The following is a 19,210-nucleotide window of genomic DNA, read 5'->3' as shown; positions in this document are numbered from 1 at the left end:
AATAGTAAATCATAGTTCACTCACAGTCCTTTAGGCTATATGTGACCCATTATATCACTTGTGACCATCCAAAAACCCGGTCTTGCACTCCCCAAATTTTTGAGAATAAAGATTTCTCCTTTCCCTATCAAGCAGCCATCTCTAGAACCAGTATAGTTTGGCAGTTTGGGACTCATCCTACTCTAGTCCCAACCAACACCTGACCCAAAAACCAGCTCTGACCCCTGCTTCCTTCCCTCCTCCCCTCCACTTCCCTTCTCAGTGTCTGTCTGGCTTACCATAAAGGATCCAGGGCCAAGTTGAACTTAGGTGCAAGAGGCACTTCTGAGAACCACTAGCAGTGATATGCAATTGCCCCAGCCATACATACAGAGGGTTGCATGCTTAGCAGCCCCAGGGGACAGTGGTTCATGTGTGGAACTTTCACACTGATGTGGAACCCTCACAGCCACGGTATCATACACCATTATCCAAGCTAATAATTCTCAAAACAGTGTGAGAATGACAGAGGGATACTTGTACTTATTGAGCACTTACTATGTGCTGAGCACTGTGAGCTTCAGGGCATTGGGAAGATGCCCAACCCAGCCTCACCTGAGATATATGTAGCTTGGCACTGGCTTGATTTGGCTTGGCACTGACCCAGTCTGCCCCCACAGACATGGAGAGGCACAGACCAGGCCAAAGCAGTGTAGAACTTTAGCCTCTGGCTCTCAGGAGTACATCAGCTCTAAAAATGGGCTTAAGAGTTCTATGGAGTCAATTCAAATCCGTTTTTCTTCGCCTTGTGCAACTCCTATATCTGTGTAAGGGGAAGGATGACTTCAGTCACATTGTGTAGCTCTTTGTATCAATGTTATTACTATTTCAATGACAGGAACTGAAACTATGATCTACTGGGGATGGAAGGGAAAACTCCCCTGCAGTTTTACTAAAAGCCTATGAGACTCATGAACTAACTTGGAGGTGGCTAGCTCCTGTCTCCAGCATGGGAAGCTGAGAAGCAACAAGACTTTGGAAAGAGATGGGCCTGGGAGTCAAGGGTGCTGGATTCTAATCCTGGCTTCGCCACTTGCCTGCTGTGTAATCTTGGGCAAGTCACTTAACTTCTCTGTGCCCCCCAGTTTCCTCAACTGTTAAATGGAGATTCAATAGATACAATACCTGTTCTCCCTCTTACTTAGACTGTGAACCCCATGTGGGAAAGGGACAGTGTCTGACCTACTGTGAGCCCATTTTGGAGTAGGGATTGTCACTATCTGTTGTTGAATTGTACTTTCCAAGCTCTTAGTACAGTGCTCTGCATACAGTAAGTGCTCAATAAATACGATTGAATGAATGAATGGACTTGTATCTACCCCAACACTTAGAACAGTGCTTGACATGTAAGTGCTTAACAAACACCATCATCATCATCTTCCAGGCCATGTGTGGCATCAGAGATCAACTGAAGGCTATCATTCCCTTCTTCCCACTTTGAGTTGAGAGTGGAGAGTTGGGAGCTAGCTCTTTGCTCCTGGTTGTGTTGAGGCTTCCTAGCCTATTAAACAAGTTGGACTGTAGCAATTCCTTGGTAAGCATCTTAGTAATGTAGGGGGAAAGAGAAGATTTGAAAGAGTTGGGGGATAAGACCCAGTTTGGCAAATTCACCCCTTTGAGACAGAGCTACACTCAATTGACCAAAGTAACATGGCTTCCTGTCCACAGCCAATTCCAATCCCTGGTCTCTGAACATTGCAACCAGACAGCTTCCCCAGGCCTCACCACGGAAAAATGCCCTCTTGGTTGTTAGGCTGTCCTCCGTTCTTGGGTTGGTGGCAAGTTACTAGCGTCATCTTGTTTAGACTGTGAGCCCCATGTGGGATAAGGACTGTGTCCTGATTATCTTGTACCTACCCAGTGCTCAGTAGAGTGCTTGGCACATAGTTGGTGCTTAGCAAATATTTTAAAAAAAGAGGAACAGCAAATACCGAGAAATTGTTACCACTTATAATATTCTGCTTATACAAATAGCCACCTTATAAAAACCTCTAACAAAATTAAAAATTTTAAGTGTGAGATATTAACATCTTCTTCAAATGCAAGCTGCTGCAGTCACCAACTGTTTAAGTAAATCAGTAGGAAAAAGTTAACCACACTGGGGTCAAAAATCTCTTCATCTGATGTGATGCCACCTTTGATAGTAGAGTGACTCTGCAACAAAAACAACAAAGTCTGGAAGTTCTACGTGTTTATAAAGGCTACTTGTATTTAAGTAATTTTTCTTTCTGATGACTCCCTATTTATTTCACATGAGTGTGAACTTTGTATTTTGACTTAATTGTGCAAAGAGTAGGATTACTGATAAGATGAAGCCAATTTTGTACTGTTTCCATGTTAAAAGACTATTAATTTGTATATTACTTGGTAAGCTAAGGTTACATTTTAAGAAAACATTTTGGTTCTGTAGTCACTTAGTTTTTCTGGGACGTATTGCATATTATTCCATTATAAGGGTTAGGCTGGGTCCAGGTAACCAAATTTTGAGCTTCCTATTTTCTATCCATAGTCAGGATATTGCGAGGTGAAAGGTAGAAACTTTAAACCTTTTCTAATTACTGCTTCAGCAATTCTCACCATTTCTCTGTTGCTCCCTTTTGATCTCAGCTCCCTAGAGTCTGATGGCTAATTGGCAGTTTTCCATGACACACATTTGAGTAATTCTACGGGTGAATCTAGACCCACCTGGACCCCGGGAAATTCATTCGATCGTATTTATTGAGCGCTTATGTGATGGCTCCACTTCCTACTTCTACTCTCACCATCACAAACGTTGATCAGTGCGGGTGGCAGTGGGCAGCACAAAGCTGTGGGAGAGTTAATTGTCTTGGGCCTTGACTTTAGCAAGCCCTGACATCTAACAGGAAGGACTTTGGAGAACTGCCACCCCACAGGAAAGTGGGGAGAGTGTGGACAGAGGAAAAAGCTGCTCACATTGTGGGCAGGAAATGTATCTGTTGTTATATTGTACTCTTCCGAGCATTTACTACAGTGCTTTGCACACAGTAAATGCTCAATAAGTACAATTGACTGACTGACCAGTGCTCCCTTGCACACCCCATTCTCTGTGCAAGTAGCAGCTTTCTGGGATCCCCCCACCTAGAACCCAGGGCCTAGGTCAGGCCAGAAATTTCAGTAAGATTGAAGAGTATCACTTCTGGGTTGTTGTTTTTTTTTAATTCTTCACCCCAACCTGCCTGAGACCTCCTGTTAATTAGGAACCCTGAAGAGATGCTGCTGCTATTCCTGCTGCCAACCAAGTCTCACATCAAGACCAATGGACGAGCCTTGAGTCATGAGACTTCAGAACCAAGCACCTGCACAGAGAAATCAAGTGTGGTGCTAATGACTTGCACAGCTCCACTCTCATCCCATCCATTCATGTTCACCCTGGGGCGCAAAGTGCAGTGAACAAGTAGGCAGTTAGAAGTGCAGCATACTGCGGATTACATGCACTGGTGGTTTATATGTGGTGGATTCATTTATGGCTGAATTGACCACAACAGAGTGCTGATGCTGTGCAGTGGAACCTTGACCCAGGAGCCATTACATTCTTTGCTGCCTATGTTGCTCAGCTATTTTTCATGAATTATCTGGGGTCTGTCCACATCCCAGAACCCCCTAAGTGTTTTTTTTTTTTTGATGAGCAGCCTCCGTCGCTGATAACATAGCCCCATTTGGCAAAGCCAGGGTTTAAAGACAGGCCTCTTGACCCGCAGAGCAGCTGTCTTTCTACTGGACCAACGTATGAGTTGGAGAGAAGCGACTTTGCGGACTTGGGCAAGGGCATGTGATTGCTTGAAGTGTAGGGATAATAATAATAATAATTGTGGTATTTGTTACTATTATGTGCCAAGCACTGTTCTAAGCATTGTGGCAGATACAAGATTAATCATGTCCCAAACGGGGCTCACAATCTAAGTCGGAGGGATAACAGGTTTGAATCCAAATTTTGCAGATGAGGGAAATTTTGCAGATGAGGCACAGAGATATGAAGTGACTTGCCCAAAGTCACATAGGAGTAACTGGCAGAGTCACTGTTATTCACAGTATTAGTACGGAAATGGCCAAAGAGATTAATTGTTCTGGCCAAGCATGCCCTAGAAAGGCATAGAAAAGCGACTAGAGAGGAGACGGGGAAGACCAAAACGTAAAGTCTTAAGAATGATTTCAATTAATAGTCCCAGAGATAAATCATATATTTTGGAGCTTCCTACTAAATTTCCAGTACAAATGCTAAATTTCTGGGGTCAGGACTCAGAGTTGTGCAAGGCTTCATTCTCTCTGGAGTGCACTCATTTCTAACCTTTTGACAGCCTCTACATTGAAGAAAGAACCTTATCCATGTCTTAACGTTAGCTGGACATCTGTCTCATCTGGGGAGGAAGGATGGCACAGTGGATTAAACCAAGGCCTGCATGCCTGCAAGTTTCTGCATGATTTAAAAGACAAAAGAACTTCAGGAGCCCCCAGAATCATTCAGAGAGTATGGAATCTGTTAGAACTGCCCCTCTGCACTGGCTTCTCAGTCAACCAAGTAATCGTACCAAGCACTTACTATGTGCAGAGCACTGTACTAAGTAAGAATACAATGTAACAGTTGGTTGACACATTCCCTGCCCACAGTTAGCTTAGAGTCAAGAGAGAAAGAGACAGACATCAATATTAATAAATTTCAGCTACGTATGTAAGTGCTTTCAAACTAGAAAATTTGTAGGGACTGTGAGATTTTGGGATCCCACCACATATTCTGATAATCTGAAGAATTCCAGGGGGCCACTCTAGACTTACACTGTAAACTGGTCGTGGGTAGGGAATGTGCCTGTTATTATACTGTACTCTCCCAAATGCTAAGTACAAAGCTCTGCACACAGTAAGTGTGCAATAAGTATAATTGACTGACTGACCATCCTGAACTGATTGCAATCTGTAGTAAGGGAAGCAGCATAACCTACTGGAAAAAACGCGGGCGTGGCAGTGAGAGGACCTGATTTCTAATATTGGCTTTGGCACCTACCTGCTGTGTCCCTGGCAAATCACTTAAATTCTCTGTGCCTTACCAGTAAAGTGGATTCAATGCCTGTTGTCCCTCCTCCTTAGACTGAGAGCTCGTGATAAGAAACAGGGCCTAGGTCCCACCTGATTGTCTTGTATCTGTCCCAGCACTTAGTACAGTGCTGGGCACATAGTAAGGGCTTAATAATTATCACCATTATTAGTAGTAGTAGTAGAGAGTGTGGTGGAGACAGTATTGGGTTGAGTTCATCCTCCTGACAATTAAGCAGATAGAGATTAGCCTTACCCAAAATATCATTATCACTTTAAGGACATCTAGGAGCAACAGAGTAGTTTTAGAGAACCCCTAAGCAAAGCAACATTCAGGGAAGAATCTGGTAATATTCCCTTCCTGCTTTAGTTACAGTAACTTTGTAACCTCCAAAATGTGACATTGAAATGTTTTTCTTTATAATTCAATTCTTTAAAAAAAACATATTTGAAAGCTCTTTGTTTTTCTTTATTAGTTACAGAGGTTATGATTGTCGAAGTAATCTGTTTTACACCCAAACTGGTGAAATTGTATACCATGTTGCTGCTGTGGGTGTAGTATATAATCGTCAACAAAATACTCAACGCTTTTATCTGGGTCATGATGATGATATTCTCTGTCTTGCTATTCACCCATTAAAGGATTATGTGGCCACAGGCCAGGTAGGTGAGGCATTTATTTCCTTTTGAATTAGATGTTTTGTTAATGAAGTTGGCAACCACTGAAATTAATGTTAGTAATTCACATAGCAAAGTTAAAATGTAAAATTTTTAAGGCTTTGAAGGGCAGGAATCATTTTGACTGAGCAGACAGAGGAAAACACTCTTAAGTGCTCAATAAATACTATTGATTGTATTTGAACAGCACCCTTATTTTTTTTAACATTTTGAATACAGTACTTGCTTTCGTCATCACCCATGGTTTGAATATACACACTCAACTTTATGATTCTATTTATTTGCTATTGTTTTAATGAGATGTTCATCCCCTTGATTCTATTTATTGCTATTGTTCTTGTCTGTCCGGCTCCCCCGATTAGACTGTAAGCCCGTCAAAGGGTAGGGACTGTCTCTATCTGTTACCGATTTGTACATTCCAAGCGCTTAGTACAGTGCTCTGCACATAGTAAGTGCTCAATAAATACTGTTGAATGAATGAATGAGTACGCTATTTTGACTACCACCATCTACAGATTTTAATACCCATGGTTTTCTGTGGCCACCCAAAACATATTGGGCTTCTCTCCACTACTCTATCAGATGTTCTTTAGCATTACACAGAGAATGTAAATGTTTAAAGTACATTGTTACTGTAGGCATACTGTTAAAATTAGTTTCCTGTGAACTGCTAATGGACAACTGATAGAGTGACTGTACAAAATGATCCATGTCTGGAAGTCAGGACTGTCCTAAAGCAACCTCCAAGCAATACCTGAAAGGAAAACCTGCATTCCCTTAATTTATTCTCCTTGGGAATTACTAAAGCAGTTGAAAGTTGCTGAGATTAGCAATAGTGCCCTGTAGACCTGAATTGTTCATTATTAAGAGCAGAGCTTCCCTGCCTCTCTATTGTCCTATGGTTTGGGAATGATATTTTCTGGAGGTATGATCTGAATCTTATGTGGTTAACTCTGAGAATTCATTTGTATTTTTATCTAAAGTCTAAAATGTTTGTAATTTCACATATTTAACGGAAAGATAAATCCAGGATTTATTTCCTAGGTAAACATCTAGGGAAAAAGAATGAATTCTGTTGTGCTAATTTTTTTCCAGTTATAGATGAAAAGTTATATGACATATATGAAATAGTATATTGTTCTCATTTTAGGTGGGCAGGGATTCCTCAATACATATTTGGGATACAGAGACAATGAAACCTTTGTCAATATTAAAGGGTTATCACCAATATGGTGTCTGTTCAATTGACTTTTCAGGTAAGACCTTTTTTTGTCACAAACACATAGATCACAAATGGTGAAACTCCTCACTGAGTGCATAGGTAGCTGAAAAGGCAAATGAGGGCTTCACAGTCCCAGACACATCAGGCATACATGATTCTGCATAAGATTTGTAATTCCTGCCACTGTTTTCCCTTTTGCTTTCTTGTCTCTCTTTCCATGTGAAGCTTTTGCTTGAAGAAATCTACCTCATTCTTGACGGCAGGGCACCTTACAGTTCTGTCCTCAACAGTTAACTTCGATTTTTCAGCTGGAATGTAGCATTGGTTGAGGCTTTGTTTTATCATCTCCTTAAAATGCTTCTGCTTGTCCTGCTTTTGATTTCCCCCTTTCAGCTCTCCATACATCAGCTGTTAAGGTATCCTACTGTCACTCATTCTTCTCACCTGTCCTTCCCAGTGCAGGTATTTTAAAGTAAGCATAACTTCGATGCCAGGAGATTGAGTATCTTCCAGGTCTTCATTGTTCTTGATGTTGCCATGCCATGTAATATTGAGTATAGCCCATAAGAGACACTGGTAGAACTACTCAAGGAACCTGATGTGGCACCTATATGTGGTCCAGGTCTCAGATAATAATTGTAGTATTTAAGTACTACTATATGCCAAAAGTACTTGGGTTATAATCCCAGCTGCTTGTCTGCTGTGTGACTCTGGACAGGATTGTGAACCCCATGTAAGATATGAACTGTATCCAATCTGATTATCTTGTATGTACATCAGTCCTTAGTACACTACTTGACACATAGTAAGCACTTAACAAATACTATTTAAAAAAAAAAGCTGTGGAGTAATGCTGGAGTAGATCAAAGTAATCCTTTTGGGCACAGTCCCTTTCCCACTTGGAATTTAAAAGTATTAGTGGGATGGAGACCAGATATTGAATCCACATTTTGCATAAGAGTAAACTGAGGCACATAGAAATTAAGGGATTTGCCCAAAGCTGCACAGTAGACTAGTGGTGGAGCAGGGATTAGAACTCAGGTACTCTCACTGTCAGGCCTGTACTCTTTCCACTACGCCATGCTGCTTCTCAGAGCCATAGAGAAGGTTGGACAGTGTTACAGCTCTGTAGGCTTTTAATTTTTCTAATCTTCTGGTTAATTTTGTTGGACTATATTTTGTTGGACTATTTGTTGGACTATAAAGGTGGACATACACCTTTTGGAGAGACAAAGACAAAGAAGAACCAGGAAGGAAAAGTTTTCCCTCTCCCTTTTGTGCTTTATAAGGGGAGGTTTACCTGGTTCTTTAGAGCTCAGTGGCCTGTTTGACAATCAGGACTCTCTCACCCTAAACTTTTTGTTCTGAGAGTTGCTGTGGCTTCTGCTGGAGTTGTCATTCATTCATTCATTCATTCAATAGTATTTATTGAGCACTTACTATGTGCAAAGCACTGTACTAAGCGCTTGGGATGAACAAGTCGGCAACAGATAGAGACAGTCCCTGCCGTTTGACGGGCTTACAGTCTAATCGGGGGAGACGGACAGACAAGAACAATGGCACTAAACAGCGTCAAGGGGAAGAACATCTCATAAAAACAATGGCAACTAAATAGAATCAAGGCGATGTACAATTCATTAACAAAATAAATAGGGTAACGAAAATATATACAGTTGAGCGGACGGTTACAGTGCTGTGGGGATGGGAAGGGAGAGGTGGAGGAGCAGAGGGAAAAGGGGAAAATGAGGCTTTAGCTGCGGAGAGGTAAAGGGGGGATGGCAGAGGGAGTAGAGGGGGAAGAGGAGCTCAGTCTGGGAAAGCCTCTTGGAGGAGGTGATTTTTAAGTAAGGTTTTGAAGAGGGAAAGAGAATCAGTTTGGCGGAGGTGAGGAGGGAGGGCGTTCCAGGACCGCGGGAGGACGTGACCCAGGGGTTGACGGCGGGATAGGCGAGACCGAGGGACGGCGAGGAGGTGGGCGGCAGAGGAGCGGAGCGTGCGGGGTGTGCGGTAGAGAGAAGGGAGGAGAGGTAGGAAGGGGCAAGGTGATGGAGAGCCTTGAAGCCTAGAGTGAGGAGTTTTTGTTTGGAGCGGAGGTCGATAGGCAACCACTGGAGTTGTTTAAGAAGGGGAGTGACATGCCCAGATCGTTTCTGCAGGAAGATGAGCCGGGCAGCGGAGTGAAGAATAGACCGGAGCGGGGCGAGAGAGGAGGAAGGGAGGTCAGAGAGAAGGCTGACACAGTAGTCTAGCCGGGATATAACGAGAGCCCGTAATAGTAAGGTAGCCGTTTGGGTAGAGAGGAAAGGGCAGATCTTGGCGATATTGTAGAGGTGAAACCGGCAGGTCTCGGTAACAGATAGGATGTGTGGGGTGAACGAGAGGGACGAGTCAAGGATGACACCGAGATTACGGGCCTGCGGGACGGGAAGGATGGTCGTGCCATCCACGGTGATGGAGAAGTCTGGGAGCGGACCGGGCTTGGGAGGGAAGATGAGGAGCTCAGTCTTGCTCATGTTGAGTTTTAGGTGGCGGGCCGACATCCAGGTGGAGACGTCCCGGAGGCAGGAGGAGATGCGAGCCTGAAGGGAGGGGGAGAGGACAGGGGCGGAGATGTAGATCTGCGTGTCATCTGCGTAGAGATGGTAGTCAAAGCCGTGAGAGCGGATGAGTTCACCGAGGGAGTGAGTGTAAATGGAGAACAGAAGAGGGCCAAGAACTGACCCTTGAGGAACTCCAACAGTTAAAGGATGGGAGGGGGAGGAGGCTCCAGCGTAGGAGACCGAGAATGATCGGCCAGAGAGGTAAGAGGAGAACCAGGAGAGGACAGAGTCCGTGAAGCCAAGGTGAGATAAGGTATGGAGGAGGAGGGGATGGTCGACAGTGTCAAAGGCAGCAGAGAGGTCAAGGAGGATCAGAATGGAGTAGGAGCCATTGGAGTCATGGTCTAACACTGCACTGAAGCAGTCTATCTGACTTCTTTTAAAATGATTCAACATGAGAGAGTAAATTCCCTTTAGCAGTTCGTTCCACTGTTAGCCCAAGAGTTTGCTTTTTCAAAGAGTTAAGTGTTTAGAAAGCATGTCAGTTTTTCTGTTGGAGAAGTTTCTATTTTAATTTGCATTTTATTGGAAATTAAGCCCTTGTATTTAAGCGGTAATTGAAATCTTGTTGTAAAAATGCATATCCTTAACTCCTCACAGGAGCTGATCTAGGGATTTTTCTGTGATGTGTTAACAAAGAAGCTCTTTGGCATTTTACCCTCCTACAGTAATACAGTGCTCTGCACAAAGGAGGTGCTCAAAAAATGCCAATGATTGATTGATTTGGGGTTTTGATTTGGAAGTTTGGGACTGTTAATCGTCCTAAGAGAGAAAATTCTGGATTTCTGGCTTATCACGTAAAGTATTACTTAACAAGCTGCATGCAGAGGCACAGCCTACCACAATATTTACCTTTTCAGTGATGAGAAACAAAGTTTGAAGTTACGTTTAGTTGTCAGGTATAAACAGATAAACTGACACACATTCCTGCTTACGGGTCTTTTGTGTCTTTCCCTAGTCAGAAGCTTTTATAATTTCCTACCAAACCTACTTCGACATTTTCAAAATAGGATGGAGCTATTTTTCTAAATCTAAATAGTCTTTCACAATTTGATTTATTTTAATGTCTGTCTCCCTCACTAGATTGTGAGCTCCTTGTGAGCAGGGGTCATAACTACCAATTCCATTGTACTCTCCCAAGTGCTTAGTTCAGGGCTCTGTACACAGTAAGCACTCAATAAATACCACTGATCGATTGAGTGATGGAGATTGGACAGAGAATGGCCTTGACGTTTATAGGGAGTTAGATCTTCCTGCTATCTAGGACCTCTTCTTCAAAAAACTGGTAACATCTCATTAAAGCTTAGAAGCATTAGGGACAAGGGAAGATGTTAGGGGCCAGTTTCGCAGCAAGTGTAGTGGCTAGAGCATGGGCCTTGGAGTCAGAAGGTCATGGGTTATAATCCTGACTCTGCCATTTGTCTGCTGTGTGACCTTGGACAAGTCTCTTCACTTCTTTGGACCTCAGTTACCTCATCTTTAAAATGGGGATTGAGACTATGAGTCCGCCTTGGGACAGGGACTGGTGTCCAACCTAATTTGCTTGTATACACTTCAGCGCATAATACAGTCCGTGGCACATAGTAAGCACTTAAAAATAGCATAATTTTTGTTATCATTTTGTTTATTAGATTTTTAAAGCAGGATTCATCTGCAGAGCTCAAAGTACCGTAAATAACTTTTACAATGAATATACAGCCAGTTCTGCCAGAATTTGTGTTTTTACTATACATTTTACCTAGATCACAGTTAAAGCATTAAGAAATGTTTGTCCAATAACGTGAGCCTATTTGGATACAGGGCACTGCTGTTTTAGAAGAAGCAATCTGTATGGATGTATGGAAGTGTCAGACACCACGGCTATTATGGTGTGAATTTCTTTAAACTGAGGTTTTTGTGAGAATGCAGCTCTTGCGTTTTAAGAGAACGTGGAGTGTTCTAGTCTTGCATGGCCATTTATAGCATGGAATAAGGTATAATGCAGATCCATTTTAGCATTTAAACTGGTGCATTTGTAAATGCTCCATCTCACCTATAACAAGGTCTTGTGATTAAGGACCCCAGTGAGCAGGTTCTAAACAGAAAGATCCTTAGGTTGGAAATGTCAGATGTGGCTATTCAAAGACATTTATTGAACCTCCTTTGAGATTAAGGCACTGTTCTAAGTGCTTAAAGAGCACAACAGTAGTAAGGCACAGGATCTCTGCTTTCAAGGAGATTATAGTCCAGTAGACAGACAAAAGTTATTTATGGATAGTGAAAACTGAAGCTGGGTAGTGAAAATCAATGTGGCCTACTGGAAAAACCATGAGCTTGGGAGTCAGAGGACCTGGGATCTAACCCCAACTCTGCCACTTGCCAGCTATATGACCTTGGACAAGACAACTGCTCTGTGCCTCAGTTTCCTCAACTGTAAAGTGGAGATTCAACACCCATTCTCCCTTCTACTTGGATTGTGAGTACCCATGGGATAGGGACTTTGTCCAACCTGATTGATTTGTATCTGTTGTAGTGCTTAGAACACTGCTTGGCAAAGTGTAAACACTTAAATACCACCAGAACAACGAAGAGCAAGAAGCAGTACAAGTCCATCAGGACAGAATGGCTCAGCAAACAATTGCATTGTGTGGTCTTTGCTGCCCATGTTAACCAGCTATTTTTCAGGATTCCTGATGCACTAAGGTCACCTTGAAGAACATCCTAAGTCAGAAACCTTCATGACTGGTGGCATTAAGCCAACAGGAAGAATGGAGACTAAACTCTAGGTCTTCTGATTCCCCATAACAGTGGTTTTCCACTGGTCCAGCAGCTGAGCCATGTAAAAATATACAAGCATACTCTGATAATTGCATAATTACTAATGGAATAAATGACCTAAAAGTGTTTTCCTTTTTTCTTGTCAACAGCTGCTATGTGTCTTTCCTTTATTCTTAAGGTATTGTGTCTCTCTGCTCTCCTGCAACTCTTTTCATCCCTTTCTCTGCTTTTTCTGTTCCATTGCTTCCTTTTCTCTCCCTCCAGTCTGATTTTTTCTTTCTAAACAGAAGCATTCCTGCAGTGATTATAAGACATAAAACTTAGGAAAAAGCTTCACAAACTTGAAAATAGAGAAACAAAAATCTTTTTTCATGTTTGGGAACAAAAATAGCATCCTACTACTACTATGTCTGTCAGTATCTCTGTCTTTCTTGTGGAATGTAAGCACTGTGACACAAAATAGGTTTTTTCTCTTGATTAGGGTTTTATGTTTGAAAGAAATAGTACTATAATGATTAAACCCATTGCTTTTGTTACTCTGTGGTATTAGAAAATATAGCAAATATTTTGATTAAAGCTGCCTCCTTCTATTTATAGCTGATGGGAAGCGTTTGACTTCAGTTGGAATTGATGATAGTCACACTATTGTCCTCTGGGATTGGAAGAAAGGAGATAAACTGTCAGTAGCAAGGTGAGAGACTTTGGAATTTTAAAATAGAATATAGAAAATGGAAAAGTATACAAACTAAAAATTTTTCCATTTTGCTTACTTTGTGTTAAGTAGAGTGGCCTAGCGAATAGTGCATGGACCTGGGAGTCAGAGGGACCTGGGTTCTGATCCCATCTCCCCCACTTGTCTGCTGCATGATCTTGAGCTAGTCACTCAACTTCTCTGTGCCTCACTTCCCTCATCTGCAAAATGGGGATTCAGTACCTGATCTCCCTCCTACTTAGATTGTGACTCTCTTGTGGAACCTGATTAGGTTGTATCTACCCCAACACTTACTACAGTGCCTGGTACAAGGTAAGTACTGGACAAATACCATTACAAAATGAACATCCTAAGTGCTGGTGTACATACAAGTTAATCAGGCTGGGCACAGTCCCTATCCCCATGGAGCTCGTAGTCTATGTAGGAAAGAGAACAGGTATTGAGTCCCCATTTTGTAGCTGAGGAAACTGAGGCACAGAGAAGTAAAGTGACTTGCCCAAAGACACACAACAGGCATGTGGTGGAGCCAATGTTAGAACCCAGGTTTTCTGCTCCCAGGCCCGTGCTTTATCCACCAGGCAATACTGCATCGTACATGTAAAGACATTTAGAGCACTTTTAGGTACTAAATCACCTTGCCCCCTCATCTTTACCCACCCCCCCGTTTCATACGGCAACCCACCCCACACAATACGCTCTAATGCCAGTTCACTCACTGTACCTCAATCTCAAATATCTCTCCTCTCTTCTTGGCTGTGTCCTGCCTCTGGACTGTAATGCCCTCCCTCCTCAAATCTGACAGATGATCATTCTCCACCCTCAAAGCCTTAGAGCACATTTCCTCCATGAGGACTTCTCCAAATAAGCCCTAGTTTCTTCTTCTCCCACTCCCTTCTTTGTCATTTTTGCACTTGGATTTGCACCCTTTATTCACCCCTTACTGAGCCCCATGGGACTTATGTAATAGCCTTAATTTATTTAGTCACTCTCCCCCACTAAACTGCAAGCTCACTGTGAGCAGGGAGTGTGTCTGTTACTCTCCAAAGTCCTTAGTGCAGTGCTCAGCACACAGTAAGCACTCAGTAAATGTGAGTGACTGGCTGTAAGCTCTTTTGGGGCAGGGAATGGGACTACCAACTCTGTTTTTATTGTTGTCTTCCAAGTTTTTAATACAGTGCCCTGCACATAGCACTCAACAAATACGATGGATGATGCATATCCCATATGGCACCACTCTCTGGCACTTGGACTTGAATAGAAGATATATGTACTATTCTACTATTTAGAGTCATTTATGTAAATTTTTCATTTTGGGTTTGGGGGCAAAAAGCAGCTAAGGATTTCTTTTAGAGGGTAATCTGGGAAGGGATGGGATTCAAGAGCTAACAGGCTTGAAAGTCACCACTTGCATGTCTTTTCAGCCTTGATTTGAGATGCCTAGATTTTTTCATAGACCTGGAATGAGCGACAGTGGGAATCCTGCCCCCAGAATCTTTTGGGACATCAGTCCTGTAACCCGCTATTGTCAAGGGTAATCTTAAATAGATATTTTTCCATCATTATATAATCGAATTAGGTTTGTAGCATCTCTGGTGACTGGAGAAACACTAAATGTCTGCAGAGAGATACATTAAATATATACACTGTGTGTGTTGATGTGTGTGTATATACGTGTGTGTGTGTATATATATATATATATATGTATGTAGGTATATATAAATATATTAACCCATCAGCTGTCTGAAGTAGAAAAATACTAATTTTTGAGTTCTTCCAAAGTCTCGCCTTGATATTAACAATTGCCTTTTATTTTATTCTACTCTTCAGATGCTATTCAAATCCATCTATTTGCTTCTTTAAGCTTCATTATTATTTCATTTTAAGGCAAAAAATTGATTTCTAGAATTTTAATTTATTAAAGGCATCCCTTTGCAAAAAGCACTTAAGATAGTATCAAATGTACAGTGAATTTTGGAATTTATTCAAGGGGAAATTTGGGTAAATTGGAGGAAGAGAGCCATGTGCAGAACAGCATTTTAGAAAGATGAACCAAGGAGCAAAATGAAATATAGACTAGAAGTGGGCTTAGTTGGGGACAGGGAGATCCAATAGTCAAGCCAGGATCCAGTGAGAGTCAAGACTAGGGTGGTGATCATTCAACCAAGATAAATGAAGCAGGACAGATCTAAAAAATGTGACGGAGGAAAACTGAACAGAATTTAGCAACGGACTCTGTGCAAGAGTTGAATGAGAGTGAAGAATGAAGAATAATGGCAGGGCTTCAGAAGTGTCGAGGGTGATAGTTGTGTCAAATGTGATGAGAAAGTTAAGTCGGGAGAAGGTTCGGAATTCAATTTTCAATTTATTGAAAAGTGGGACTAATGTATATCCCAGTGGCAAGAGGAAATTTGAGATTTCAGGTGGAGGGAGAGGATGGGGCTAGAGGAAAATATTTGCGAGTCTCTAGACTGTAAACTCGTTAGGGGCAGGGATTGTGTCTGCTAATCCTGTTGTACTCTCCCAAGCATTTAGTCCAGTGCTTTGCACAGAGTAAATGCTCATCTGATTAGTTGTTTAAGCTAAATCCTTCGCAGTGGATAAACTCTCCAAGGGCAGGAATATATAGTGAGAAGAGTAAAACCTTGACTAAAACCGTTAGGGCTGAAAGGTGAAGAGGAAGCCAGTGAAAAATATTAAAAGTGAGAGGAAGAAAATGGAGAAAGAAAAAGAGAATAGATCTGTGTTGGTTAAACCAAGATTACTGAGTATTATCAAGAGGAGGATATGGTGAGCTGTGTCAGAGGTTGTTGAGAGGCCAAGGAGGATTAGGATGGACTAGAGACAATTGTAAATTGGAAAAAAAAAAAAAGAAAAAACAAAACTGTATATGGATCAAAAAATTGGTGGTTATTTCTCAATCAAAAACTGGGTTACAGCAGCACAAACTATTTTAAGTATTCATTTAAAACCCAATGATTTCAATTTCTATTGAAATTTTGTGTCTTTATATAAAAAATAACTATTGAACTTAATTCTACCAGATTTCAAGCATATATGACATTTTGAGGGTGTGAACAAAAATTACCAAGAGTGCAACATAATACATAGAGATGAATTTAAAAATCCTCTGAAGTATGGAAGATTTAGTTCCTTTTTTTGAAGTGTGCTGAACTTAACATTAAGTGCATGCCATCTAGTGGAGTAATACATTAGTAGAATAATTGCTCCCAGATTCTAATCTACATTGCTGCCTTAAGTATCAAGCAGACAAAGAAATTCATTAATTCAGTCATTTAGTGAGCACTTACTGTGTGCAAAGCACTGAACTAAGCCCTTGGGAAAGTACAGTCTAATAATAAACAGATACGTTCCCTGCCCACAACAAGCTTACAGTATTGACAAAGTCTGTCTTTGGCTCAAATGGAGTTTCCTCTCCTGCAGTCTCTTCTTAAACCAAGAAAACTGCTCTATTTAGAAATGCTGTAACATAATGTGATGGCATCTATACTGCCACCCTGCAAAGTTTGTAATCTCACTTATAGCAGTAACCAAAGTAACCATTAGAATAATGGGAAATTCAAGATTTTCAAAAATAGAGAACTCGTGCCAACAATGCAGACTCTGCCTCAATAAAAGAAAACCTAAGAAATGTTGTCCTTCAAAAAGTTTATTAACTAAAGGTTAGTAAGCCAGTATTTATAAAATGATTTCCATAAAGACATATATGCTTTTGAAAATCAAATAAAGATATTTTGTTCTTTGTTTCAGAGGAAGCAAAGATAAGATTTTTGTTGTAAAGATGAACCCTTACATGCCTGACAAACTGATTTCAGCTGGAATTAAGCATTTGAGATTCTGGCGTAGAGCAGGTAAGGAAAAGCATTTTTTTTCCTTCCCAGATTGTTTTAAAAATGACTTGAAGTATTTTAGATATCCATTACCATTAGAAAAATTTAAAAATACTCTAGAAACTACTTTTTCCTATTTTTTGCATTTATATAGTTTCATATATGCAAATGGTTTGCTATTTATTAATTAACCATCACAATCCACGGTTCATAGATGAATGACCTAAAATCCCAAGGTTTATTTACCTGCTCAAGTTGTGATCAAATATATTCTTGGCACTGTTGGGTTTACAACCAAAGTTTTAGACTTCAAGTCCTGAGATTCTGTCACTGTCTCTTATCAATTGTGCATATATTCATATCCACAAATGCAGTACTCTTGATAGATTTCCTTCCCCCCCAACCCCCGCCTACCCCCTCAGTTTTGAAAAGTGGGTAAATTAACCATGGGATTGCACAGACAAAACAATATGTAAACCCATAATAATAATTGTGGTATTTAAGTGTTTACTATGTGTCAAGCATTGTACTAAGCTCTGGAGTAAATATGAGGTAATCAGGTCCCACATGAGGCTTACAGTAGGAGGGAGAACAGGTATTTAATCATTCTTTTGCAAATAAGGGAACTCTGAAGCATAGAGAAGTTAAACGAGTTGTCCAAGGTTACACAGCAGATAAGTGGAAGAGCTGGGATTAGAATCCAGGTCCTCTGACTCCCAGGCCCATGCTCTTTCCACTGGGCCATGCTGCTTCTCATACAAAGACAAATGACCACTATGTACTAATTTATTTTTGCCCACATATTCTCAAATATCTGAATTTGCATTCCCCTCAAAATAAGTTTTTCACCAAATGATTCTAGGGAATCTCAGTAAATCCAATCCCGTGTGATATGAGTAAGTGCCCTGAAGCATCAAACCCATTTTGAATGACAGGCAAGCATAACCAAAAATATTTCTCCCATTTGTACATAAAATTCAGAAATAATTTTTATTGCTGTCTGTTAGCTAATCTCAAATAATAAATACTTAAGTTATAACCTTTATGGTGACTAAAAGCCAGTAATTAATCATTTATGAAATTTGTCTTTCCCCTGCTAATTGTATTTGTTTCATTTTGTACATTTTACTTAGATTATAAATCCCAGTGACCGGGAAGCAGATTCTCCTTCGTTTTGTAAAATATGGAGAATTGTGCCAGTCAATATACATTTCAGAAAGGCTGAAATGAGCCTGAAATAAGTAACTTTTTTCTTATTAAGGTTTGTTTAAAATGGAACTAATAATATAATGTAATATTTGTTCAGCACTTACTATGTGCCAGGCACTGTACTAAGCATTGGGGTAGATACAAGGTAATTAGGTTAGACACAGTCTCTGTCCCACACCGTCTTAATCCGCATTTTACAGATGAGGGAACTGAAGCACAGAGAAATGAAGTGATATGCCCAAGGTCACACAGCAGACAAGTGGTGGAGCCAGGATTAGAAACCAGGTCCTTCTGACTGCCAGGCCCATGCTCTATCCACAAGGCCACACTGCTTCTCTGACCTGTCTATCAAATAGATCCAAGTAATATGCACTTATTGAGACAACGAATAATCATACGAGTACTCTGAAAACAGTAGGCTTTGATTAAAAGGTCAGGAGATAGGCCCAGCTAACCTCCTGGTTGTATTTTACAAATAACCCCCTTTTGCGCTTAGTATTTTGATTTAAGGTGCTCCTTGTTTCTTTTTCCTCTTGCTCCTACTAAGTTTATATTATTATTGTTGTTGTTAACAATAGTAACAATAATAATAACAACAACTATGGCATTTGCTGAGTGCTTGTTATGGTCAACCACTGTGCTAAACTGGAATAGATACAGTGCAATCAGAGCAGACACAGTCCTGGTCATACATGAGGTTCACACTCTAAGGGGAGGGAAAACAGGTATTTAATCCCCATTTTATAGATGAGGAGAGTGAAACACAGTGAAGTTATGTGATTTACCAGTGATCACAGAGCAGGCAAGGTATGGAGCTGTGTTTATAACCCAGGTCTCCTGACTCCCAGCCTTGTGCTCTTTACACTAGGTCAGGCTACATCTCGGTTTATGTAATTTATATCCACCTGCCTCCAGAGACCACCTATCTATATCTTGAAGAGGCCTTCCCAGACTGAGCTCCCCTTTTCCCTCTGCTCCCTCTATCCACCCCTTCACCTCTCCGCAGCTAAACCCTCTTTTCCCTCCTTTCCCTCTGCTCCTCCCCCTCCCCCTTCCCATCCCCTCAGCACTGTACTCGTCCGCTCAACTGTATATATTT

General features: G+C 41.2%; 1 protein-coding gene across 8 annotated transcripts in view; it reads left to right on the top strand.

Annotated features, from left to right (window-relative positions):
* The window catches only part of EML5 (EMAP like 5), a 169,951-nt gene that overhangs the window by 81,699 nt on the left and 69,042 nt on the right, over positions 1–19,210 (top strand). For all 8 annotated transcript variants that reach the window (XR_003757763.1, XM_029059538.1, XM_029059460.1 and 5 more), the window contains exons 14-17: positions 5,562–5,748; positions 6,914–7,019; positions 12,940–13,033; positions 16,823–16,923. Coding sequence is in view for 7 of the 8 variants with exons in the window: in XM_029059538.1 (XP_028915371.1) it covers positions 5,562–5,748; positions 6,914–7,019; positions 12,940–13,033; positions 16,823–16,923 (488 nt within the window). In the remaining variant the exon portion in view is untranslated. The remainder of the gene's footprint in view (positions 1–5,561; positions 5,749–6,913; positions 7,020–12,939; positions 13,034–16,822; positions 16,924–19,210) is intronic.

Source organism: Ornithorhynchus anatinus, chromosome 1 (genome assembly GCF_004115215.2).
Source record: "Ornithorhynchus anatinus isolate Pmale09 chromosome 1, mOrnAna1.pri.v4, whole genome shotgun sequence".
NCBI classification, from domain to species: Eukaryota; Metazoa; Chordata; class Mammalia; order Monotremata; family Ornithorhynchidae; genus Ornithorhynchus; species Ornithorhynchus anatinus.
This window is presented reverse-complemented; position numbering and strand designations above follow the sequence as displayed.